The following is a 27,842-nucleotide window of genomic DNA, read 5'->3' as shown; positions in this document are numbered from 1 at the left end:
TATAAAAGAATAACTTTATTAAACATACAAATTCAAGAATATTCAAATTTTGTTTTTAAAGATACAGTATGAGAAGACCGAGCACATCAGCAGTAATGGTTTATGTATATACTATACTTACCAAATAGGGTAGGTAGACATTACTGACTTGAATGCATAAAATAACAAAATGTATGTTCTAGATCCCTAGAACATTTCTATACTCTGTATCTCTACTAAATGGGAAACTTCTCAGCAGATCCATACCCCAGACTTACTTCCCACAGAAAGAATTTGATATATTGTCAATGATATCTATCATTTTGGAACGTAGTAATACATAAGCCTCCATCTCTGGCCCTCTTCTATTACGCCCACTTAATTCTCTTCCCAACACACTCAAGATTCTAGTAACCAATGTTCTCTGAACAGAACCAATTTAGTTGTATAGGATGCAGAGATCCTGATGACACGACGCAGAGGAAAAAATCTCCAATAATATTCTCAAGGCTGTATTTACTTTTCCTTTTAACAGTTACCTAGTTACACCTAAGACGGTGAGAAAAAGAAAAGCATTTTGGACTATCAGTATTCACTTTGGCTCTGCAGCTTCCCTTTAAACAACCACTGTGCGCAGTGAGTTCCCAACTGTAAACATGTGCAATATTTAACAGAGCACCCAGAAACTTTGTGGAAAGCACCATGTTATTTCCAAGGAGAACGTGTTAGGTAAGAAAGAGAAGGTGGTAAAATCAAGAGAAACCATTAAGAAAAAACATGTCAATTCGCACACAAAAAAATGCTTTAACAAAGTACTTTTAAAAATGGATAAATTAAATTCAGTTTTAACTGATATTACCCCCAACATCTTTTCATTGTTTTAGTGTTCGTAAGTGTAACATATGCCTTTAGAAGAGGGAATGATCTCCTTTACCTACAGAATGGTTAGAGCACCAGCACCAGGTTGAGTTTTCTAAAAGTACACAAAGCTCACAGTTTAAAGAAACCAATAGTCTTTTGACTCCTTTAGTCCTGATCACATCCTTTAATTTTAAGACTTACACCTCAAACTACTATATAGTAGGATAAAACAGCTTCTTTTTCTGTATATGGCAGTGACAGGTAATTAGGGAAGCTAAAGATCTGATTCTACTTGGGTAGATCTAAGTCAAAGATCATATAGTTAGCCTGAAGAACTACCCCATGCATTTTAGGTAATCTTAATCCATATTTTAGAGTCTGCCAAAGAGCAAATACTAAGATTTTAAAATACTCATCCTGCCCTGGTCTCTAATCAAGAAGTTATAGCTGTTACAAAGAACTCTTTTTCACCCTGTCTCATAATACACAACAGGAAACATTATAAGAAGAACGAGAATCACAAACTCATATCTTTAAAAAAAGGATGCAACAAAGCCTCTTCTGCTGTTATTCTTGAAGCTGGATTTAGATCGAGTAGTTTATCAAGCAGGTCATAAGCTTCATCAGGTACCTCATTCCAGCCTTGTAAATTGGTATCTGTATTCAGACTACCCCCACAGCCATTACTGTCCCCTTTATACAACAAATTTTCTGAGTGTTGTGCTTGAGGTGTTTGTGTAAGTTGAGAAGCTTTATGGTCAGTTGTCTCTGAAAAAGCTGGGTCACAAGACACAGGCCCTTGTATATCACTTGTTAATCTGGGAGTGTTAGAATCGATACCTCTGAGCTTCTCACAGAGTTTTCTCAAGTCTTGTGCTGGGACTTCCTTGCTACACAGTATTAATTTACCTAAAAAAGAAAAAAAAATATGTATTTTATATTAGTTGAACATATCAGAAGTCTCTCTCATAAGAATCATGCAAGCTCCATAATGCACTTTGTGGATATATTCAAACTGTGTGTCAGAGCACCACATGCTAATATTTAAGCTGTGTTTTGTACAGCATAGTTGATGGTCAAATCATAAAGTGGGACATAGCAAGTAGAAAGCAGTGACTTACTAAGCTACGGAAGGACTCACCTGACTGCCCATCTCTTGAGCTTTACCACATCCTCCTCTCATTTGTCATCAGCTGTAGCTCCCATTCCCTCTCCTCCTTCCAAACTTCTAAATGCCTCTGGCTACATGGTTCCTATCTTTGCCTGGGATTCCCTGCACTCCCCCATGTGCCTAGGATACTCCAACTTTTTTTAATCATCATTCAGCTTAAGAATTACCTCTGTGAGGCCTGATACTCAGAGTTGAACATTCTAAACTTGTTATACCTGTGAAAATTTCTACTTTTACTTTCACCGGCCTATATTATAACTGTAGGTGTGTTTCACCTACTAAACTATAAGTTCTCTGAAGATAGGGATTATTTAATTTACCTTTGAATCCCCAAAGCCTAGACAGTGTCTGGTACATAGGAAGATCTCAATTAATGTCTGCTGGACTAGACAAAAAAGCATTACTCAGCCTCTCATGTCATTGTTCAGATATCACAACCTTACAGATGCTGTCCTTGACCAATCTCTGAAATAGCTGAGCCCTCTTCTCTTCCTTTCCTTTTTTATTTTTCTCAATACTGCTCATTTGACAGATTCGTCTCTCCCACTAGAATTTAAGCTCTAGATTCAATGACAGTATTTGGGCCACATAAAGTCCTGATCATGTTTTTGAAATAAGCAAACCAGATCTCAGTTTTTAAAAATGTGAATATTTTTCAAACAATTTCCTGACAGATTTATCAGACATGGGCAAAAACAAGCACACAAATAGGCAGTAGTGTATTATCTTGGCCTTCTATTTCCTTAGTAATGTAAGGGCACCTGGGTGGCTCAGTGGGTTAAGATCTGATTTCAGCTCAGGTCATGATCTTAGGGTCCTGGGATTAAGCCCTGTGTGGGGCTCCCTGTTCAACTGGGAGTCTGTTTGAAATTCTCTCCCTCTGCCCCTCCCCCGACTCTCTCTCAAATCTTTAAGAAATATATTTTGTTATAGACTATGTGTCAGGCATTTATTTTAGCTCAAGGTTTTTCTTCTGAATTTCTTTCACAAAACTCAACAAGTCCTTGATGACAATCCACAATGGGGCCACCTCTTGGAGCTGAAGACAGTGAGGTAGTTTATGCATAATAGAAGCAAAAGTACTCCCACTGCTAATCCCAAGCAAGTCATTTCTTTGGGTGCTAAAGGCTAATTGTGACTACTGAAGTTTTGAGTCCTCCTGTATTCAGCCTAAAGCTATGGTAAGTTATGACTGAAAAAGCTGCGGCAGTTCTACCAATAAAACTGAGACAAGTACTACATGGCATATTATTTTTCTAACATGAGGACAAGCATTACAATGATAAATCTTTAAAAGCCCTTGCCTGCTATCCTGACACTTACCCTGGAATGTTTTTGTATCACACGTTGTGCTTCCGTTATTGATCCTCATTATAATCTTGACTACAGAGAGGGGAGATTTAAGCTCTTCAACAAAATGTTTTGGTGTTCACGCTGATAAACTTCATGTTTATAAAGTTCTCATGAAGTTATTCAATAGTAGATGAAAGTTTTTCTCAATAAGTTGACAATAAACATGTGTAAGAATGTGTAAGAATATAATTTCCATGGTCTCAATTTTGCCTTCCATTTATGGTCACTCTTCCTTTATATATGTGTAGTATTTCACACTGTTACCTCAGATAAAATTTTCTTATAGTAGGTGCAAGAAAGCTACAGGTTGTAGATTGACTTTGCTGCAGAAACACTTTTTCATAAGCCTCTACCATGAAGCTTTCTTCACAACCACCACCAAGTTTTTCTGATGGGATCAGACCATAGCAATGGTGTCTAAGTAAGAGGCAATCATCTTAGAAGTTGTTCTTGGTCAAAATCGCTTGTTTTTTCAGACAAGCCTGGACCTTCCTATGTATCATATTTTCTGAATCTTATTTTCCAGGAAGGAGTGGGGTGAGATAGGCATATTTTTTTTTTTTTAAGTTTCTCAGATAATTCTGATCTGGACCCTTGATGGAAGACCTGCTGATCCTGGGGCTGGGCACAAAGCAGCCCAGCTACTTTTGAAGTGAGCTGCCTAAAATTTTGTATATATAGAAGATATATCTTGTGGTAGCATGTTGACTCAATCACAGCCACCCACTTTGGAAAACATTAACTGTCCTTGTACATGGAGAATAAATATAAGGTGAGCATTTGAGTTCAAGTCACAGAACAAGGCTGAGATAATTCTCAGGTGCCCTATGAAGTACACTGCATATCCCTGTCTTTGGAAGTGTAAGAACTTGGATAGCTAAGGAGACGACTTCCCATTGTCCAGTATAGGCTTACAATAATAACTCCATAATAACTGCTCATTTTTCTTCATTGTTACCCTAACCCTAATGAACCTAACAACTGACACATTTTATTATCTTCTCTACTATGGTTCTTATTAAATTTCCTTGTTAGTATAGACTAAGATCACTTAAGTCAGGCCCAAGAACACCTGATGCTTAATAAATATATAATAAACAAATTAAAACATACTACTAAAAATATGTATATAATAAAGTCAAACCATAACCACAGGGAGTTATTCCATACTGTTTTAAGATTATAAAGTTGAATTTTAAATATTTAAGTAGCACTTTGTGCTTGTAAGATTAAATGATTATATAGAAGAAAAGTGATGAATTATTTTTTTACACAACGCAATTAATTTTAAAGCAACATAAATTTTGTGCAAACACAGAATACGTTTATTTGTAAAGAGAATTTCATAATAATTTGATTTATAGGAGATAATAAAGGCATCTGTTTTGTTCTAGAATATAAAACTGCTTACCAAAAGTTTTAGCAGCTTGGATAGTTTCCCTGGATCCACGAATTGTCATAATTTGAGCCAAAGCAGTTAAATCATCACTTGCTTTATAAAATGGATATCGCCCACTAAGCAAAGAAAGGAATATGACACCTGCAGACCACATGTCAATTGCTGTAACAGAAAACAAACTTTAAAAAAAAAATCCCAAATCTGTAATTTTATCACCAGTAGTCAGTTTATATCAATGTTACATCCTTAGTTCTCAACTTTTGCTGTGCAAATTATCTTGAGCCTTACAAAAATTCTGATTCCCTGGCCCACTCAGAAACTCTGATTTAATTGTTCTGGAGTAGGGCTCACGCATCAGTATTTTTTAAGTGCTTCAGATGCTATAGTGTGCTACCAGGACTGAGAAACCCTGGTCCAATTTCCTTAATACAAAATATAATGTATTCTCTCTTGAGCAACATGTTAATAAGTTTAAAGGATATTTCATCATTAGAAAACAATAAGTAGATATGTATTTTATAAGATCAAAAGAAACCCAAAATAGCTATGTAGGAAAAATCTGGATGCTCCTCAAGAATTACATACTTTAATCTTTAGAATTCTGGCAGTTAATATTAAGACCAGCCCAGGCTCATGTTGGGAAACTGTTTCTTTTAGGGACATCTTCTCTCCTAATTGTTGACCTTCTAGTATCACCAAGTTATTTGTTCTCTATTCCCTTGGCTGCCTTGGCTGTTTGATCACCTGCCTTTCTTTGTTTCTTCTCCACCTCTGCCTCCTCCTCCAGCTTTCTCTCCAGGCCTTAAGGCTGAGGTTCCCCAGAGTTCCAATCTCTTCTTCCCCTGTATTCTCTCCCTGACTGGCTCCATCTGCCTCATGGCTTTAACTGTTTTTTCTGACTGATGACACTCAACTGTCCTACAATTCCATGAGCTTGACTTTTATTCTGTTGGACATTTCTGAGTCTCACAAATATCTGAAGCCAATTATGCCCCAATCCACCTTATCTTTCCTTGTAAACTGTTACTTATTTATTCTCCACCTTTGTTATTGATACCCATTCAAGTCCCCTAAGCTACATATCTGATAAACATCCTGGGTGCTTTTTCCTTCACCACCCCAAACCCAAATCCCACATCCAATTATCTACCAAGTTCTACCTTTCCAATCCTTAACCTTTCTTTTCATTCCTATTAATGATGCTCTCATTCAGGCTTTCAGTATCTCTTACTTGAACCACTGTTAAGCCACCACTCTCCAAAACCTATCCTCTCTGTACACCTGCCAGAATGATCCAGTTAGAATATAATTAATACCATGTCTTTCCCTTGAATAATTTCCCAACACTTATAGTCCAAGCTGTTTAACATGTGTGATTTGACTTGTCCCCCAATTATTAGGTTTATTTCTCACCATTCTTTCACTTCTATCTTACATTCTAGCAACACTAAACTTACTGTTTCCTATATGACTAGACCTGTTTCTTGAGATCCTCTGCTCATATATCATTGCTAACCACCCACTCCAATTTACATCTCTTCTCAGAGGTTCCCTCTTCTATAAAATTTCCTTCCATATTCCCTTCAGACAGGAATAGTTAGGTATTCCTCAAATACCTTGTATAATTTATAACTGTCCTCTACAAGTTATTATTGAGAGTAAGCAGCTACTTCAGTCCTTTTTGTATCAGTAGCAAGTGTAGAATACACCACAATAGTTGAATGTATTTCTTTAAAGTCCATGAGCTAAGCCAGTGACAGCATTCATTTACTCAAGAATTTTCCTGGGTTTTGGCTCAATGGTAACTTTTGTAGATTATAAACCTTTTCCTTTTTCAAAACTTTAAGGCTACTGTACTACTTTTGCAATAACAAAAAATAATTTTAATAATTAATAATTTTAATTAAGTAACACACATTCAAGTATATCACAGAAGACTTTTGGGGTATTGGGACAAACAGATAAAATGCAGCCAAGTCTCAAGTTAGCAAAGACTACTAAACACAATTTTTCTTCCAAAACAAAATTCCTGGCAAAAATCATCTTATAGAACCTAGATGTCCATCAAAAGATGAATGGATAAAGAAAATGTGGTACACACACACACACACACACACACACACACACTGGAATACTATGCAGCCATCAAAAGAAATGAAATCTTGCCATTTGTGACGACATGGATGGAGCTAGAGGATATTATGCTTAGCGAAATAAGTCAGTCGGAGAAAGACAATTATCACATGATCTCCCTGATAGGAGGAAGTGGAGATGCAACGTTGGGGGTTTGGGGGTAGGGAAAGAAAAAATGAAACAAGATGGGATCGGGAGGGAGACAAACCAGAAGAGATTCTTAATCTCAAAAAACAAACTGAGGGTTGCTGGGGGGCGGGGGGTAGGGAGAAGGTGGTGGGGTTATGGACATTGGGGAGGGTATGTGCTATGGTGAGTGCTGTGAAGTGTGTAAACCTGGCGATTCACAGACCTGTACCCCTGGGGCTAATAATACATAAAAAAATTTTTAAAAATTATTTAAAAAAATCATCTTGTAAACAGACAAGCAAGATGTAATCTATAGGAAAAAATGTTATCAAGAAAAAGAAAAAAACCACAACACTAAGAGTAGAAATTTTCATTAACAGCATGATCTCAAAAATGGGACTATCACACTGTTAGAACCACTTATATAATTTATTAAAAGCAGAAAAATATTAGTATTAGTAAAACAAAGATCATAAAATATACCTGGGATAACCAATTCTTAATGGGGTTCTTCATTTCTAGTGCAACATACCTGTAGTTTGGTTGGGGCACTTTGTCAAAACCTCTGGTGCTCTGAATCCTGGTGTTCCTGCCCTAGGGGCAACCTGTTGCCGCCTTATGATGATGAAATAAGATTTTTCTAGTTATATTACAAGTTTAATTATTTAAGACCAAAAAGTAACATTTATTTATGTTACAGTAAATTCTGCCTTGATATCTATGCAAATAAAAGTTACTTATAAAGCAAATAATAATTCAGTGTGATGAAAATCCTAGGTTTTATTTCTACCTCTCCCCTCTACCCCACAAATTATCAGGTCTTATTCCAAAAAAATTTTAAGGTAACTTCCAGGTATAAAAATAGGTAGTAGATGATAAGGACCATAACAGGAAAACATAATACAACAGAATTGAATATAACAAAATTCAGAGGTATAAAAATTCATTTGGAGTGATATCAGAAATCTAAGTTTCTGATATACTTACTCTCTTATATACTTGGGTTAGCAGAGGTTCATGACAGCTCATGAAAACTTTGAAAGGAAGAAAGGAATTTATGGGGTTAAGAGTAGGAAGTGGGAGTGAGAGAGACACTCTATTTAGTTCTGGTTATTTCTACATGGGAATAAGGAAAGAAAACAGAAGATTAAATCAGCAAGGTTCCAAAAGGTTCCCATTTTTTTTGGTCCCTAAGGTTCCAAAAAACTACCCCTGCTCCCACCAAAAATTATTGTGCCTATAAGAGCAAATGTGTTTTTCAAAGAGCATATAAATGTCAAATGAACAATATATGAAAATCGTTATCGTTTGCTCTTCAAGGTACCTCTTCTGATCAGTGTCTGTGTTGTTCCTTTCCTCACACTAAATCAATTGCCCACCAAAATCAATGCGGTTTCTACTCCTATCTGATAGCATGCTGATTTGATAGCACCATCGAAACACATTACCTTGAAAGGCAAATACTGCAAACTTTATCTGTTGCATAACAGTCACAGGTCAGGTTAGCTGGGCAAGAACTGGCAGTTTTCCTGATCACACCACTATTCGTAACTTTTGTAGAAACAGCCTTCTTTTTTGTTGCTAACTTTCTAGATAGTACATCCGCAGTCTTTGACTGCTTCATAAGCTGTAAAAGAAAAGTTGTATTTCCTATTTTCATGATACTTAACATGATACCTTCAAATGCCAGTATAATAAAACATAACAGTAGAAACATAACTTTCAGAACTGCCAAATGGGCTGTTGGATTTTAAGTTAACAGTTATCTATTAAAGTATTTAAGATCTTTTTAGGTTTTCCTGTTGAATAAACACATTAAAATTTACTAAATAGTCCTTAATTGATAATTACTTGACTTATACTTTATCACAACTTTTCCTGATGTTATTACAAAAGTATAACACAGTTAGGTTCTAGTGTCTAACTCCATTTCAGAACTATAAACTGCACAATTACATTGGCTAAAATCAGAGTTTTAATTTGTTGCTCATGCTATCTATCTGTTACAGGATATCTTAAGTCAATTTAAAACCATTTAACACTGATTACAATTTAGTAAACTTTACAAACGTTTTTATGCTATTAACTATGTGTCAGAAAAGTGTTATTTATTAGGAGCTCACGTTCTAGCCAATGAGAGAAAAGGCCTAATATTCTAAATTTTCCTTTAGAAAAGAGTAACATCAGTAACAACAACCAAAAATGATAAAAAATTTCACCAGAAAAGTTCAGGGAAAAAAATGGAGAAAATAAAAGTGTTGACAAGATGCTCAAAGCAGTAATACTGTCTGCCACAGCAAAGCTCTATTTTTTAAAAACTTAGTGATAAATAAATACTAATCTACTAATCCCTAAATTCTCTTTAGTGTACGACTGACTGATGATTGCACTATTAAGCTATATTACTTACTTTCACTGCAGGGCTCTCATGTGAAATGGAGCTGTGTATATTGAAATTTCTTTCTCCAAAAACAGAGCGCTGGACAGAAAGGCCTACAGATCCCTCCTACAATACCAACAAAAACAAGGAAAATAAGGATTATATCTGTAACACTTTCTGCCAGCTGTACTCTGCCAGTTTTGAAAGAGTTAAGTGACATGAAACAAAAACAGCTGCATCCAAGTCATTCTCAGGCACCAAAACACTTCTGTGAAAGGAGAAAATAGTCTAGACAGAATTTTTAACACCCATACAATGTTATCATAATCCACAAATATAAGAACTAAAAAATTTAAAAACCACCTGCATGGATGTTACATTTTTGCTGTGCAGCTAAAATGGAGATAGACACTTCAGAATTTGTCCCCTATAACTAACGTTTTCTTTTAAAAAGGATAATTAATCTGAACTTTATAACATGCAGGGAGAATTTGTTATTTTCCATATTTGTTACATAACGTAATGACAGAGACATTATAAATCTACCAAGTAATTTCAGTTTTGAAATGGTAAAACAATCCATTATAAATCTGAGTGGAATCTAATCAATTTAATATGTAACAAATGTAAAAATAATTTTTTTGATTGCAAGTATTGTCTTGGTATTATATCTCCCTCTGTTGGATGAAGAAGTACATTTCTAAAACCTTATTAGTATTTGAGAAATAAAAGAGGCAGAACCTTTCCATCTTTTCCTTGTTTAATCTGACTTTGTGCATTTGTGTAGGGCCTTTTAACAGAAGTTTTCATGGTGGGCTGCTGATTCAATTCCTTAGGTGCTGCTGGGCCACTCAATGAAATCTTGTTTCCTGTGATTATATGGCATTTATTTTGTGAACAACCTTCCTGCTGAGCTTCAGACTGGACAAATTTAAGAAGCTCTATTTTTGTATCATGGGTTCCTTGAGCCAAACCAAAGTCTACCAACGCGTACCTAAGACAAAAGTAAGCATTTTTACTTTTTTGTAACAATCAAAGCTTAATAACATCATATAATACACTCAATTCATATTTATACAAAAAGTTAATTCTTTACAGGATCAATTAAGAATTTATAACAATCTTGAAAAAAAAGAAAAATGAGTTTATCAACAAGCTAATGATTTAGCAGTTAACTAGGCTTGAAAATTAAGGAATGATATATACCATACACACAAAAAAATCTTTCTCCTCTTTTTCCAATGGCCTATGCTAACAAGGCAGATAAGGACTACAGGACAAAAGCCCAATCCTTTGTTTCCTTACGATGGCAGAGATGACATCACAGTAGATAATGTTTAATTAAATAAACTTTAAAAAATGAACTAAAATCTTGGATTTAAAATTTGATTTAATTAAAGAAAGTTAAAGAGAAAACTCAGAAGTATAAAATTCAAGAAAAGAAGTTCTATTTCTATACTTCCTACCATACTCAGTATGACCCATTGTATACTGAACAGTATTAAAGTTAGGTCTTCAGCTTATAATGCCTCTATCAGTGTAAACACACACACACACACACACACACACACACACACACACACAAACAACTTTAGTATTGAAACAGGAAATTAGCTATCATTGGGCAATCTTTCTAAGTTTCTTTTTGTTAAGTGCTATTTCTACTGAACCATGCTGTATCTAATATACACTGCTTTACCAATACAATTTTATCTTTTCTTTCACTGTATTTCCATTCCCCAACCACAATGAAAAATTGAAACAAACAAACAAAATCTGTGCATGCAGTATATTCTGTACCTCCAAGATGAACCATAGCACAAATTCATTCAAGCGTAATTATTTTCTGGTAACTTTTCATACTTACTTTTTCAGGCGCCTATTATATAAAAAATTGCTGGGTTTAACATCACGGTGAACAATACCAAACTGATGAATCCGTTTCAAAGCTTTAAAGAGATTAAACATATATTCCCGTACTTCTTGAAAGGAAAGAGAATTCAAAATGTCCTAAGATAAAGTTATGGATAAGGTCATAAAATTGTTTTCAATTCAATACTCAGCCAATAAAAATTCAGTTAGTATTAAAACCTACCAAAAAGGACTCATGCTCCAGATATGGCATAGCAATAACCACATGATCATTTTTCCTAAAGCAGTATTTAACTCCCATGACATTGTCTTGCCCCCTAGTGGAAAGATGCATAATGAACTTTAGAGGAAAGGTCAAATGAATTGAAATTTTATGCTCAGTTTCCTTAAATATGAAGTTTTAGCAATGTATAAATAATGCTAGAAAACTACTTAAAACATGTTTAACTGACTAATACAAGCTAAAAAAAAAAGCACTAGTAATGAAGTTATTATAATTCAGACATGAGATAAGTATAGTTTTAATTGGGGAAGTAATACAATGAGGACAACATGAATAATAAGAATACATTAACAAGCCTTAGTAGCCAATAAAATGATAATAGTAATAAGTTAATTAAAATATAGCTAGTATTTATTGAGCATTCACTATATGTCAAGCATTGATCTAAGTAAGCACTTCACATTTAACAACTAATTCACTTAATCCTCACAACAGCTCTATCACCTTTTGTAGAGATAAGGAAATTGAGGGATAGGGAGGTTCAGGAACTTCCAAAGGACACTAAACTAGGAAGCCATAGAGACAGCATTTGAATCTGGACAGTCTGCTCTAGATCTATACTCTTAACTGCTATGCTATATTGTATCATAAAAGATGAGGAAAATAGGATAAAGTTGACTTCCATGGTTCTGAGCCCTAAGAGTGAGACAACATGGATACCAACAGAATATACGGAAAAATCAGGAAAAGAAGCATTGAAAAACAAGACATCATTTTGATAAAAATTTCTAGATACGAAATCACATCTTTTTTGAGAATTGCGAGGTCAGTGACAGTACTTGTGGAGAAGTGATACCTAAAGCTCTGAAAATAATCTGAGAGAAGAGAAAATTCGAGTCTTGGAAAAGTCTCAAGTTAGAGGGTAAACCAAGGAAGGGGCAGAAAGCCCACAAAGGAATGTCATCCAGATGAGGAGTTTTAAATGAAGTAGTAATCAGTATGAAGGTCATGAGAATAAGGACTGAGGGAAGTCTTTTAGTTTGGCAGAAGAGGAATTAACTGGTAATTTTTTCAGAGAGCAATTTAAGTGGAAGGGAAGAGGCCAAATAGGACTTAAGAGAAAATAGGATACAATGGATGCAGAACATAAAATTTGCCTGAAATATGTGGCAAAGAAAAGAAGAAAAACCAGTGTGGGAGCTAGAAAAGAAGCAAGATCAGATAAAGACCTTTTTTTAGCATGCACTTTTTTGAAGTACATGGAAAGGAAAAATGGTAGAGAAAATATTTAAAATATGGAAAAAGGAACAATTTTATTCAAGTGACTAGAACGGATGTAATTATGCTTTAGAGAGACCATCTCATCCTCCTATTTTCTCTAATAAAGGGAGGGGTGAAACAAAGAAATTGGCTTGTCCATTCATCCAAAAAAATATTTAGTGGGCACAGTCATTTGGCAGACACTATGTCAGATATTAGGAATGGGAAGTTGAATTAAAATGAACATTTCTGCCCTCATGGAGTTTATTATCTAATGAACAGTAACATAATAAAATAACATAAGACAGATTACAAGGTTTTTGAAAGAGATCAAAAGATGCTGTGACAATAACATATAAGTGAATCTGATTTAATTCAGAAGACATCTTTGTTTTTCTGTTTAAGTAGGCTGCAGGCCTAGAGTGGAGCTCAATGCAAGGCCTGAACTCAGGACCCTTGAGATCAAGACCTGAGGAGAAATCAAGAGTCAGATGCTTAATTGAGCCACTTGGATGCCCCTCAGAAGACATCTTTGAAGTGGTGCCACTCGCTCAGATCAGAAAGAAGAGAGGTCAGCATGCAAAAACTGGGAGAGGTCTTACTGGGGGACAGTATGGACAGTGACACTAAAAGAAGAAGGCTTGAGACAAATTTGAGGAAGTCAAGAAACTAGAGCACAGAGAGGGAGGTGGGAAAGTGGTATGTGATAAGGCTGAATTTTTGTTTTTGGTTTTTGTTTTGCTTTTTTTTTTTTTAAGGAAAACCACTGAAGGATTTTAAGTGATGGAACTAACAGTATATGGTTTATATACATAATAAAAATTTTTATATTTAAAGATCACTCTGCTGTTTTCTAACAATGGGATTCAGAGGGAAAGAAAGAAGCAGGCTATTTTAGCAATCTAGGCTTGGTCTGAGATAGTGGTTCAGAGGACAGGAAAATATGGATGGGTTTTTATAGATATATTTTGGAGGTAAAATGGCCAAGACCAAATGATGGATTCGGAGATGAGCTGATGAAAACAGACTGTTCCAACAGGGGTTTTGGGGTAGCCAAAGGAATATTAAAATTTAGTTTACAGAATATTAGGTTTGAGATATTTATTAGGTACTCAAGTGGATATGTCAAATCAGGTGGGTATATACAAAACTGCAGGTAAGAGGTCTGAGGCAAGATATATACTTATGGGAATCATTACCATACTCTTAAAGCCACATGGAAATACAAACTACCTAGAGAAGGGTCCAGAGCAAGAAAGCCCAAGAGCAGGCACTCCAACATTTAGATGTCAGGTAGAGAGGAAGAACTGGCAAAAGGATATTGAAAATGAAAAGCCAAATAAAGCAGGAAGAAAAACAAGGAGCATGTGGCAGTACAGAAGTCAAATAAAATATGTTAAACATTACCTACATTCATGTCAATAGAAAAAGAAAACTGCCAAAAAGGAAGTCATGGTTGACTCTATCTAAAGTAACTTCAGGTTAGCACAGAGGACAGCAGACACTGTGAGTAGTGAAGGTAGGGTGTGAAAGTGAAAACAGTGTATGTAGTCATTTTTGGGAAGTCTGGCTGAGGGGGGAAGCAAAGACATGACGGAAGCAGCTGGAAGAGGGATGGCAGTACAGGGGCATAGGAGATACTAGATCATGTACCTTTGTTGATAGGAATGACCTAGAAGAGAGAAATCAATGAGAAAGACATGCCAGATGTTTCTGTTCAAAATAAAAGTATGAAATGAGGCTTTAGATATAAAAATTTATATTATGTATATAAATCATAAACAGAGGAGATATGAAATATGAATTCCCTATATTTTAAAAAATATCTAGACCATGGCTTATGATTTGACAGGAAGATTAGAAAAAGTGGTAAGAGAATAGGAAATCAAGCTGAGCCTCAAGGGTAATCCACTCTAAAAATACAATTTAATTAACCATCCCAACGTTAGAGGAAAAATGCTACCAAACTGGAAACACTTGATTGAAAGATGTTCAACTCATGGGTAATCTCATCATCTCTACTAGATATCCCTTTAAAAATCTGAAAAATTATATACAGCCAGTTCAATTAAAATATCTTTAAGTTACATACCCAGCCACTGTGAGGCACTGAAGTTCAGCTGCAATTCTTATAGGATGACTTGTTGGAATTAAGTGTTTTAGAGCAATTTTCTCTTCAGGTCCTATTTGTAACTGTGCTGTAGCCAAATAAACAGAGCTAAAAGTGCCTGTAAAACAATTTATTAAATTTTTCAATATTTGGTTTTGATGCTAAAATAGATTTTAAAAACTGTTTGGAACCCAGAAAACTATCCTAATCTATTCATTAATATATTTAATGATATTAAACATTTAGAGTAACAACATTTATAAATACAACTAACTTTCAATTTTTAATAAATTCTTAACTGTGCTCAGTTCTTTATAGGGTATATTAATTTACCAAAGATCTATAGTAAATCTGTTTGCCTGGGTTTAAAAAAAAATATTCTCATGGTCACAATCCAAGGTAATGAGTATTTTTCTATAATACTGTCACTTGAAATTATTTTCTTACAACAAGTCTGTTAGAAGCAGAAATGTTAATAGTCTTCGGGGGAAAAACCCTACAACACCTAGGCTTTTAAATTCAGCATTAAACTAAGCAGAAAACATAAAAGAGTTGGTGGCCAGTTAAATTTGAGAAATACTGAGTTAAAACAAACTGATATACTTGTTTACTACAAAAATTTCCAGAGCTTTTTTTTTTTTTAAAGATTTTATTTGTTTATTTGGCAGACAGAGATCACAAGTAGGCAAAGAAGCAGGCAGGGTGGGTTGGGAAGCAGGCTCCCTGCTGAGCAAAGAGCCAGATGCGGGGCTCGATCCCACAACCCCGAGATCATGACCCGAGCCGAAGGCAGAGGCTTTAACCCACTGAGCCACCCAGGCGCCCCCAGAGCTTTAAATGTGTTTTAAGGGGTGCCTAGGTGGCTCAGTGGTTTGGGCTGCTGCCTTCGGCTTGAGTCATGATCTCAGGGTCCTGGGATCGAGCCCCGCATCGTTCTCCCTGCTCCGTAGGAAACCTGCTTCCCTCTCTCTCTCTCTCTCTCCCTGCCTGCCTCTCTGCCTACTTGTGATCTCTGTCTGTCAAATAAATAAATAAAATCTTTTAAATAAATAAATTAAATAAATAAATAAATGTGTTTTAAATACATCATGAATAACCAAAAGGGAGCTTATATATACATTTTCCAACTTATTTAGCCTTGGAACACCCTCCTTCCATTCCCCCTCCAAGAATAGCTATCAGTTTGTTAAGAGGACACCAGCGGATTCCAGAACAGAGTTTTTTGTTTTTGTTTTTAAAGATTCTACTTATTTGAGAAAGAAAAAGCATAAGCAGGGGGAGCAGCTGGCAGAGAGAGGGAGAAGAAGGTTCTCCACTGAGCTCAATGCGGGGCTCCATCTTGGGACTCTGGGATCATGACCTGAGCCGAAGGCAGATGCATAACCACCTGAGCCACCCAGACAACGCTGGAACAGTTTTTTGAACACTAAGTCAGAACACACTGGGATTCAGTACCAGATCAGACTCTCATTGGGGAGTCTGCTTCTCCCTCTTCCTCAGCCCCTCCCCTCTGCTCATGCTCTTTCTCTCTCAAATAAATAAAATATATATTTTTTTAATTTCTAAAAAAAAAAAAAAAAAAAAAAAAATAAGGAAAAGATGTAAAGCTCTACTTCTTACATCACAAATCATCTCCTCTTCTAATTCTTCTGCCCCCAATGACCCAGCCCTTTCTTGTCTGACACTTTGCATTGTGAAAAGCAAACAAGTAAACGGAAGGTTTTTTGTTTTTAACTATTTAAGTATTTCTCAATATAGCCACCAAAACCTTCTATTATCTTTTACTTTCTCATTCACTTCACATCTGATAAATTCACCCTTCATTCAGTCAACAGGACTACAAGTCTCTCAAGGACATTTATGTTAATACTGACCCTTTTTTTTTTCTTTATTTGGTGGGGGGAGGGGAGGAAAAGAGAGAATTTCAAGCAGACTCCCCACTGAACATGGAGCCCGATGCAGGGCTCAATCCCTCAACCCTGAGATCATCATGACCTGATCCAAAACCAACAGTTGGACACAACAAACTAAGCCACTGAGGCACCCCATACTGATTATTGTATAAATATCATACTACTTTATTTTCATCTATTTTGCCACCTTAGGTTTCATACATGTTTCAATGTAGGGTTCAACCAAACTATAATGGAGAAAAGGAAAAAGAGCTGACTTCCCTTGATTGAATTCCTCCATATGAATTTATAATTTCTCATTTTTAATAATTATTGATATATTAGTATATTGATACTTTTAATGGTATAACAGCAAAAAGATTAAAATAGGACTGTTCATTTTACTGTAAATACTTACTCTTTCACACTTTCTAGGGAAAAAGAAACCTGATATCATAATTAGTAATAAGACCATGGTCTTAAAAGTTTAAAAAGCATATATTTTTCAGGGGTGCCTGGGTGACTCAGTGGGTTAAGCCTCTGCCTTCAGCTCAGGTCATGATCTCAGGGTCCTGGGATTGAGGCCTGCGTCAGGCTCTCTGCTCAGGAGGGAGCCTGCTCCCCCCTGCCCCGCCTACTTGTGATTTTTCTATCAAATAAATAAAATCTTTGGGGAAAAAAAACATATACTTTTCTATAGGAAATACTAATGAAAAATCAAGATTATGCAAAGGAAAATGTAAGGAAAAGAAACTTATAAATAAAGTAGATCTCTATATTACCTTCTCCAATTTTGTCCTTAATCTTAAACAGATTACCAAGCTGTGGTACAGCTTCATAAAGCTTCTCAATATCTTTTTTAACACCTATCACGGAAGAAGAATTTGTAGTTATAATTAATGAGAGTATATTTTATACTTTTAAGTCAAAATAAACTCAATGAAATAAATTCTAAAACAAAATTAAATTACAAATTAAAAAGCTATGATAAATCTCAAAATCATGATAAAAATATTTAAAACCCTGTTAGATTACTATCACACACACACCTCTTGAACAAATAGATAAAACTGATAAGTCCCAGAATCACACACACCAAATTTGTATTAGTCTTGAATTACATACTAGCAGATACATTGTCACTGCACAGAGTACAACACAATAAAGAAGCTAAATTAAAAAAATAAACAATCTGTTTTGCGATCACTAGATGGCATGACAAAGACACAATGCAATCTTCTTGAAAACTATTTCTCTCCCCCAAAGACACAAAATGTTACACACTTGGGAAAGTTTTATATATTGAATATTCACAGTGTATCTTCAGAGAGAAATATCCACTAAAGCTCTCAGGAAATGTTGGAAATATTTTTAAAGAACTATCCCAATATCAATAGTATCCTCTATCCTTGAGAGCAAAGACAATACATGGCTACTTTTAAATAAAAGCTCTTTACAAAAACATACATGGTTAAAATAAGGACAGGCAGTAATACCAGTTGTGATAAACTATGGATATAAAAGAAAACTACATACTTAAGAGTCATAGGATTTTATTACAATATCTAAGCCAACCATCAGCTACCTTTTCAGTTATAATAATAATCTGAATAGTGTACATAATGGTTTAACACATTTTCAAACCATTTTCACATATATTGTATTTTTAGAGCTTCAAAATAGCACTGAGAACAGGAATTATCCTGATTTTCAGATAAGAAAACCCTACTCAGGGAAGTGAAATCATCTGGCCATATAACAAACACTATAAAAATGCTCAGCGATGTGTAAAAAAAATTTGGTGCAACCCTCTTCACTAGGAGCTCAGTCTACTGGAAAGAACAGATTTTAAAAGCTCACTCTGGGGGCGCCTGGGTGGCTCAGTGGGTTAAGCCACTGCCTTCGGCTCAGGTCATGATCTCAGGGTCCTGGGATCGAGTCCCGCATCGGGCTCTCTGCTCAGCAGGGAGCCTGCTTCCTCCTCTCTCTCTCTGCCTGCCTCTCTGCCTACTTGTGATCCCTCTCTCTGTCGGATAAATAAATAAAATCTTTAAAAAAAAAAAAAAGCTCACTCTGAATATAAGACAGTAATTGTAATAATAGAGGAATACAATATATTACTAGTTAGAAGGAAGGGGAGGGGAACGAATGCATCTGAAGGTATCAGGAAGCTCCATGTGACAGTTAAGCTATGCTTTGAAGCACTCACCAAGTGAAAAAAGTGGATGAGGCATTTTAGGACCATGTATGCAAGAAACTATGTATGTAAAGATATGGATTATTTTGAGGGGAGAGGTGGATAAGGCAAGTAATGACATTCAGTGTGGCTACAGCAGGGAAAAACAGAGAATGCAAGTGAAGCCATGGAAAATTTTTAAGCAGGAAGATGGTAAGTAGAGGACAAATTTGAGGGGGAGGAAGAACAAGAAGAGCTTTTAGAAACTAGGGGTACCTGGATGGCTCAGTTAAGTGGCTGCATTTGGCTTAGGTCATGATCCAGGTTCCTGGGATCAAGTCCCAGCTGGGCTCCCTGCTCAGTGGGGATTCTGCTTCTCCCTTTCCCAGCGCCACTCTCTTGTGTGAGTACGTGTATGACATGCACAAACTCACTCTCTCTCTCAAAAGAATTTTAAAAAAATACAGCTGGAACTATTTAACAGGCCAAAAAGATTTAGTCTAGTATTCTTTCCACTATATCAATCCATATAAGAATTATTTCCCATCTACTTCATAGGTGAAGTGGAGAAGCTTCATGGGTTTCCAATATAAGAGGCAAGAATATACCCACAATTACATGTATCCGTTTTGGAGATGGGAGGCCTAAATTAAAATCCTGGCTCCAATATTTAACAGGCAATATGACCTTCCTTGAGCATACAGCTGACCACTTTGAGCCTTAGTCTCCTTATCTACAGAAAAGGGGTAATAACTGTACCCATGCTAATGAGATACTGTGAGGATCAGATGAAATAATATACATAAGAGAAACTTTTAACACGATGCCTGGCACATAGTAAATATTAAATAAAAGACAGTGGTAATCTTATTGTTGTAATTATTGTTGTTGTTTTTTTTTAAAGATTTTTATTTACTTATTTGACAGACAGAGATCACAAGTAGGCAGAGAGGCAGGCAGAGAGAGGAGGAAGCAGGCTCCCTGCTGAGCAGAGAGCCCTATGCCAGACTCAATCCCAGGACCCTGGGATCATGACCTGAGCTGAAGGCAGAGGCTTTAACCCACTGAGCCACCCAGGCGTCCCTGTAATTATTGTTATTAACATTATTTCTTTAGCACTTTTTTAAAAAAGATTTTATTTATTTGACATCACAAGTAGGCAGAGATCTTTAGCACTTTTGCTTTTATTATTCCCTCTACTTGAAATCTTCTCCCCATATAATTTCATGTGACTGGCTCAATGGTCAGTCTTCTCTGATATCCTATTTAAAATAACATTCCTCTTATTACTCACATTACCCGGCTTATTGTCTTTAGAGTACTTATCCAGTATAAAATCATCCTGCTTGCTAGAATATAACAAGAATATAAGCTCCATCAGTAGCTCCCTATTTGTGTAATTTACCATAGTACATTCAGCTCCTAGTTAGAAGTGCCTGGCATGTTTGTTCAATGAATGAATTATTACTATCATTATGGGCATTTAGAGATAACTGTAGGGGGGAAAAAAACAGTACCGAAAGTTGGGAAGTTACAAAAGAGTGAAGCCAAAGACAGTAGCAGCTACTTCACTATCAGCTACAAAACTACTTCACTCTAAAAACCAAAACCAAGGCCTGGGGGGAAAATACAGCTTTCTAGCAGTCATAGTTGCCACAGTCAATTACAATCTTTCCTAATGAGTGTCAATTCCAACCAGCTTCAAATTCCAGTGTTAGAGGAAAGGTACCAGGAAAGATACTAAAATGATATGTTCAATTTTATATATTTCCTTGATTTCGAAACACAATTTTTAAAACTGAAAAAATCCGGATGCAACCTACAGTTGTCAGCCAGCATCAACAGAACAGGTATCAATACCTTAAAGAAAATCCAAGAAATCACAAAGGAGCATTCACATTTAACCCTTAAGCACGAATGGTCATGGGGAGAAGTGGTAAAGGTGGTGAAGTAGAAAGCAAACGTAGGCCAACTCCACATAAGTGGGCTCTTACGAGTCCATTAACAATGGCTTTTTAAAAAAATAAACTCTTCAAAGAAATTCTGCAACACTAATGTACAGAGGACAATATTGTGAGGGGGGAAAATAGGATGTTAGTGAGTCTGAGTACTAAAATTGATTCAGAAGAGAAAGATATGAAATGTTTCCCTTTTTAATTATGTACCAGAGATACACAGTTATTTGTCTCATTAGATCTAAAAGAACTCTTTCAAAAAGTATAAAATAAAAAATTCTAGGTGATAAGAAAAGCATTGAATCAGTATAACCGACAGCATTTCTGAGCAGTATATTAAAAGGTATATCTGACAATCAATGATATTTATATATTATGAAATATGTTAAGAAGCCTATTTGTAGGGGTGCCTGGGTGACTCAGTCAGTTGGGCATCTGCCTTTGGCTTGGGTCATGATCCCAGGCTCCTAGGTTTGGGGTTTGCTTCTCCCTCTCCTTCTCTCTCTGCCCCTCCCCCTGCGCTCTCTCTCTCTCAAATAAATAAAATCTTAAAAAAAAAAGAGGCCTGTTTCTAATCTTCTTATTACTAAGCATATTAAAGTGTGTGCATGTTTTGTTGTTTGTGTATATATGATTGGTAACACCAAAACCTTTGAAGTAGTATGATACAGAGTTGTGCTGTCTACTAGTTTCATGTGACTTTAAATTTAAGCTAAAATTTTAAAAATTAAAAATTTCCTCACTCTAGCCACAGGTGACAACAGGCATTTCCATTATCACAAAAGATACTACTGGCGTGCTGATATAGAAGAAAGCCTAAATTCAACTCTTATACTAAACCACATTAATGTCCAGTTTCTGAACCTGCAAATCAAAGAGGTCAGATTAGACAAACTTTACTTCCAAGTCTATGAGTTCCATATTTTGGAACTTCCTTCTGTTGCAGCTTGAGCTGGCACTCAGTAGTAGAGATGCTGGTTCATTATTAGAAATCAACAGAGAGGGAAGCCTGAGTGGCTCAGTTGTTAAGCATCTGCCTTCAGCTCAGGTCATGATCCTAGAGTCATGGGCATGATGGGCATGATCCCAGGGTACTGAGAATGAGCACAACATTGGGCTCCCTGCTTGGTGGGAAGCCTGCGTCTCCCTCTCCCACCCTCCCTGCTTGTGTTCTCTCTCTCTCTCTCTCTCTCTCTCTCTGTCAATATATAAGTCTAAAAAATCTTTAAAAAAATAATCAGAGAGGGGCACCTGGGTGGCTCAGTGGGTTAAAGCCTCTGCCTTCAGCTCAGGTCATGATCCCAGGGTCCTGGGATCGAGCCCCACGTCGGGCTCTCTGCTCAGTGGGGAGCCTGCTTCCTCCTCTCTTTCTCTGCCTGCCTCTCTGTCTACTTGTAATCTCTGCCTGTCAAATAAATAAATAAAATCTTTAAAAAAAAATCAGCAGAGAAAAATATAAGGAACTACTGTAATGCACAAGCCACTCACTTGCATACCACTTCCATACCACGCACTACTAATTAGCTGTGTACTCACCTATCGTTACAAAATTCAAAATATACTTAGTTTCCTGTCACCACACAACAGTAAAACTTTCTGACAACCAAACCGAATGCAAAATTCCCAATTCTAAAGTGGACTTGAGGGTAAACAGCAGAAGAGAGCATTAGTGTTAAACAGTGGAAAATACTACTAAAGGCAGAGATGAATGAATATATACTTTGAGGATTACCGTAAGACTGAAAAGTCTACAAGCCAAAAAATTAAATGCCTATATTTTAAACATAAAGGCCTAGCCTCTGTTTTGAATTTCCTTTTTTTTTTTAAAGATTTTATTTACTTATTTGACAGATAGAGATCACAAGTAGGCAGAGAGAAAGGAGGAAGCAGGCTCCCCGCTTAGCAGAGAGCCCGACGTGGGGCTCGAGGCCATGACCCTGAGATCATGACCTGAGCCAAAGGCAGAGGCTTTAACCCACTGAGCCACCCAGGCGCCCGAATTTCTTTTTTTTTTAAGATTTTATTTATTTGACACAGAGAGATCACAAGTAGGCAGAGCAATAGGCAGAGAGGGGGGAAGCAGGCTCCCTCCTGAGCAAAGCGCCCGATGCAGGGCTTGATTCCAGGATTCTGAGATCATGACCTGAGCTGAAGGCAGAGGCCCAACCCACTAAGCCACCCAGGTGCCCCCTGTTTTAGAATTTTTAGTAAAAATTTTTTTCCTGCTACTTAATATATCCAAGTGGCTTTAATACAGCCACTATACTCACTGTTTTCATCATTGCTGGCCTGTATTATCTATTTGTAACACAGAGTGATCCTGTGAGAGCTAAGTCACCATGTCACTATTTTGCTCAAACTCACGAATAGCTTCATAACTTGCTTCATATAAAAGCCAAGGAATATCTCCTCTCCTCATACCTCTCTGCCATCACTTCCACTATCCTCCAGCTTCCACTCACAAGGACCTCCTTGCTCCTCCTAAATGCTAGACACACTCCCACCTCAGGGCCTTCTCTCTTGCTGTCTCCTCTGCCAGGAATGCTCTCCCCCAGATATCTACATAGCTCACTTTTTTTTTTTTTTTTTTTTACCACCTTTAAGTCTTAGTTCAAATGTCTTCTCTGACAAATTACACTTATTAAAATCACAATCTCCAACTCCAACATTCCCTATCTCCACTTCCCTTCTTATTTTCTTTATAATGTTAACCACTTTTGAATATTTCTTTTATTGTCTATCTTTCCCCTAGACTGAGGGCATTGATTTTTGTTATGCATTGATTTATACCAGCACCTTAGAAAGTAATTGCATGTAATAAACATTTAATATTCCTCATATAAATGAAATGTTTTAAATTACTTACCAAGGAGTAAAACTGACACACTAGGAATATATGTGATGCCTATTCTGGAGCTTCAGGTAATCCCTGACTTACATCTCTTAAACTAGGAAGATCATTTTAGGAACTAGGAAGATCAATTTAATCCAAACTGAGGCAGTCTTGAGAGTGAAAAGGGCCACTAATAATAATGACAGTGTGACAACAGGCATAAACTGGATCTGTCCCAGGCAAATCATATGGCAACTACAACCTATTTTAGTAGTATGAGCTAAGAGCATCCACATAACACACCAAATGCATGCCTTATGGTACAGCTCCACAATACAGAGGAAAATAAACATTTGATACAATATTATGCCCAGTACTTTGTTCTTTGCAGCATTTTTCTTAATAGGTAAAAATGGAAAACAATCCAAAACTTCAACTAAAAAGGTAATTAAATCATAGCATACTACACAATGAAACATCAGGCAGACAATTTAAATCAAGCTATAGATTTAGTAACGTAAGAAATGTTCAAGTTATATATTCCTAAGTAAAAAATAAAGATTAGAAATAAGTTGGTTACAGTCCTAATTTATTTTTTTCTTAAATATACCTCCGTATGCACAGAAAGACTAAAGGATTGTAATAAAATGTCTACAGTGGCAATATCTGTACAGTGGGATATGATTTCCTTATTTTGGCCTTCTCTACTTTCTAAATTTTCTTCAATAAGCTATAAAATCTTTTATCAAAAAAAAAAAGCTATAAAAAGCTGACAAAATCCCAAAACAAGGGATCATGTTAATTCATCCATTACACTATGTATTTTACTTTATATCCTTGCATTAAGCCATTCACTGGGGGCACATGGGTGGCTCTGGGGCACCTGGGCACCTTTCTTCGGCTCAGGTCAGGATCTAGGGTCCTGGGATAGAACCACGAGTCTGGCTCCCTGCTCAGTGGGGAGTCTGCTTCTCACTCTGTCCCTCCCCTGCTTATGCCCTCTCTTTCAGATGAATAAATAACATCTTTAAAAGAAAATAAACCACTTATTCAAGTATTTTCAAACACCTACTATGTGCTAGACACTATCAGGTTCTGGGACTACAAAGATACATAAAAAGTTCCCACTTTTTCAAAAGTTATTCCATCAAGGGAAAGTAAATCATATTAGATCATGAGACAGTTATGGGCCTGGATCTCATCAGCTTTATTCCTGACTGAAGTTGTTTTTGATATAACCTTAGCTTTTACTGAGTCATTAGAAAAAAGGTACGACTAAAATTTCAGCATGTCTTATGAATTATCAAAGGTACTGCTTATAAGGTTAAATGTTTTGATACATAAAAGCCACAAAACTTTAGAAATTTAGAACATAATTCATCTTTCTTTATTTCCCAGATTTTCAGAGTATTAGAACAGTAGCTTTCACTTGAACATAATACTAGAACCAAGTCGGATTCATCTGTTCACACACTCTGTCTAATGTACAACATATACCAGGAGCTGCTTAAGATACTGCCTTCGAGGAGCTTACAGTATAACTAAACAGAAAAAACACAGAATGCTAAAAAAATACAAAAATTATAATACAATGACTCTATTGCATTATATGTCCAATGACAAGAGAGGAAAGCTGAATTGTGAAGAACAGGAAAAATGGAAGAGAGACAGCATTCATGAAAGTGGATGAAGTGGCATTTTTTTTTTAATTTTATTTTGATTTATTTGACAGAGAGACCACAAGTAGACAGAGAGGCAGGCAGAGAGAGGAGGAAACAGGCTCCCTGCCAAGCAAAGAGCCCGATGCGGGGCTCGATCCCAGGACCCTGAGATCATGACCCGAGCCGAAGGCAGAGGCTTTAACCCATTGAGCCACTCAAGCGCCCCTGAAGTGGCATTTTAAGATTATTCTAGTAGCAGTGTACCAGATGAACTGGAGAATGGAAAAGAAGTGAAAGCAGGCAATTTAGATAAGAAACCTCACTGCAATTCAGGAGCAAAGTATAAGGGAACGACTCACTGTGGTGGATGTGGGAATGGAAAGAAGCAATGCCATATATATTGAAAGAAGATAAAGCTGGGTAACCAGATATGGGGAGCAAATACAAATCACACAGGTAACTGGAGTAATAGTGGCTTTCATCACCAAAAACAGGGACATCAGAAAAGGTACTCATTTTGACACCAAAGAAGTGTTTAGTTTCAGTCAAAAAGCAAAAGCAACTGATGTCATTTCTTCTAGGGTACTGTTAAGGTCTATTTTGTAGTGGGTTAAGTATATATCAAGAATAGAAAGTCAAAGCTAGTATCTTTGGGACAAGCATTAAATATGCTTAAAACTTAAAAAGATGGAAAAGAAGATTTCACTATCTTTAAGGAAAAAGAAAAATGGTCACCTGGAACTCCCCTATTTAACAAGTATTTATTAAATGCCTATTATGTTCCAGGCACTACTAAAGCAGGAATGAAGGTGCATATTTTAGTGTACAAAATCAAGTATTGTTTGTTCCCCTCCTCCTCACTTCAGGGTTTGGATCAGGGTCAGACAACACTTCATAATGTACACAGAGAAACAGTGCTTTACTATTGCTAAACCATTTATTTTTGTCAGTGAATTCTCCTTTTCAATCCTTTAACTGAAAAATCCCTCCAATGTTGACTTCTAAATCCAAGTTTAATGCAATATGGTGAGTAGAGATAAGAACACATGCCTAGGAGAAAAAAATTCTAGTCTGGGGATCAACAAACTGTGTTCTTGGATGATCACCAATATTCAGACCGTAGCAACTTCATCTGTAAAATGACAAAGATGGTCTATAATCCTAAACAGCGATCCAGTCCTAAATCTAGATCTTAGGATGTTTTGCTGATTTATAAAATGCTCCCCTATAAATATACAACTCACTTTACCATTCAGGAAGTTCTCTTTGAAAAAATAATCGAAATCACAGAACTGTTGCCTGCACATCTTTGGAATTAAACACATACCTGGTAGTTTAAAATTCTGCTCTTGTTTTTTTAACGAGCCATCAGCCTGAACCTGGTCACGCTGGAGAGAAAAAGCCATTGGTTCATCCATCTCAATCCCCAAAGACGCCTCCATCACAAAACAACTGGGATGCAAAATGCCAGCTAAGGGGTCATGTCCACAGAGGGAACAAAGCAGCTGTGAAAATTAGAATACTGGAGAAGATGAGAAGTTTAAATCACCCACTGAACCGAGCACTAAAAAAATGCCACTGTCCCCAAGGGGCAAACATTTAAAAGTGCACCATATGTTTAAATACCCAAAGGTGGGAAACCTGCGGGCCACTTCTCAGGATTCCATTCGCTTCACTTTCACCTTCCAGAAACACGACCAGAGGGAACAAGGGGAAAGCGTCCGAGTCAGGGGAGACGCCTCGGCGGCCGGCGGTGGAGGAAAGGGTGCTGGTGGGAATTGGGGCGGCTGCCAGTCCCGGCACAAGCCAGGCGGAGAATGGGGGAGCAGGGACGGGTTGGGCTAGGCCTTGTGGGGAGAGCGGTTTGACCTGAGGGAGGAAATCGTTGGACAACTCAAAGGGAGCGCCAGGCGGCTCGTCCAAGGCCCCACGCAAGCTGATGGAGAACTGGTCCGATACAGGCCACGAGCGCCGGGCAAAGAAAAAGAAAAGGGAATGAATGGGATCCTTGTAGGAGCACCGGCCGCGAGCTCAGCGGGTAAGGACCTTCCTCCCTCAGACTCGAGAGCGAACGGGATACTTAGTGCGCAGGCGCAGGACTTTCCCGCCGTGGGTCAGCGGGATCCGAAAGGGGTGGGGGCTTTACTGCGCTGCTACAAGACCGAAGTCACAACCCAGAATTCGTTTCTAATCCCTCACAATCCCGCGCCATGGAACAAACCGTCGGAAACTCACAGTTTAAGGGAATACGACTTCTGTGGCTCCCCAGGTGCCTGGGTCGCCTCCTCCAAGAGCTCCCCACCTAGAGAGTCTGCCAAACGCGCCTGCGCAACACTTCCCGCCTGGCCGCTTCTCGTTGCTCATGCGCACTGTAAAATCCTCGGAGTCGCGGAATCTGCTCCTGGGAGCTTGCGCAAGAGGGCTAGGTATCTTCCTCTAGGCGGTGGTTGGCTAA

General features: G+C 37.1%; 1 protein-coding gene across 4 annotated transcripts; it reads right to left on the bottom strand.

The window, feature by feature from the left end:
* Window positions 1–27,758, bottom strand: CDC7 (cell division cycle 7). 4 transcript variants are annotated; one of them, XM_082688661.1, is made up of 12 exons: window positions 27,623–27,758; window positions 26,715–26,909; window positions 17,545–17,628; window positions 14,853–14,988; window positions 11,501–11,594; window positions 11,273–11,415; window positions 10,147–10,399; window positions 9,436–9,531; window positions 8,474–8,652; window positions 7,558–7,640; window positions 4,776–4,925; window positions 1–1,749 (listed from the first exon to the last, which is right to left on the bottom strand). In XM_082688661.1, the coding sequence occupies exons 2-12, from the start codon at window positions 26,827–26,829 to the stop codon at window positions 1,358–1,360; spliced, it is 1,725 nt and encodes a 574-aa protein (XP_082544787.1). In that variant the 5' UTR covers window positions 26,830–26,909; window positions 27,623–27,758; the 3' UTR covers window positions 1–1,357. The 4 variants fall into 4 exon arrangements, with proteins under 4 accessions (XP_082544787.1, XP_082544788.1, XP_082544789.1 ...); XM_082688662.1 differs by having other exon boundaries at window positions 26,715–26,892; window positions 27,623–27,720; XM_082688663.1 differs by lacking the exon at window positions 9,436–9,531 and having other exon boundaries at window positions 27,623–27,742.
* Window positions 27,759–27,842: the final 84 nt, after the last annotated feature.

The sequence above is a fragment of the Mustela nivalis genome (genome assembly GCF_964662115.1).
Source record: "Mustela nivalis genome assembly, chromosome: 10".
Taxonomy (NCBI): domain Eukaryota; kingdom Metazoa; phylum Chordata; class Mammalia; order Carnivora; family Mustelidae; genus Mustela; species Mustela nivalis.
Note: the sequence above shows the minus strand (reverse complement) of the source record. Positions and strands in the feature narration are given on the sequence as shown.

Bases quoted from the DNA above. Each gene is read 5' to 3' on its own strand.
- CDC7 (XM_082688661.1), bottom strand. From the start codon at position 26,829: ATGGAGGCGTCTTTGGGGATTGAGATGGATGAACCAATGGCTTTTTCT. The intron at 11,416-11,500 runs GTAGGTTTTAAT...ACTTTATCTTAG, and splicing joins TGGAGCATGAGTCCTTTTTG to GACATTTTGAATTCTCTTTC. The intron at 4,926-7,557 runs GTATGTTGCACT...TTTCTGTTACAG, and splicing joins GTGCCCCAACCAAACTACAG to CAATTGACATGTGGTCTGCA.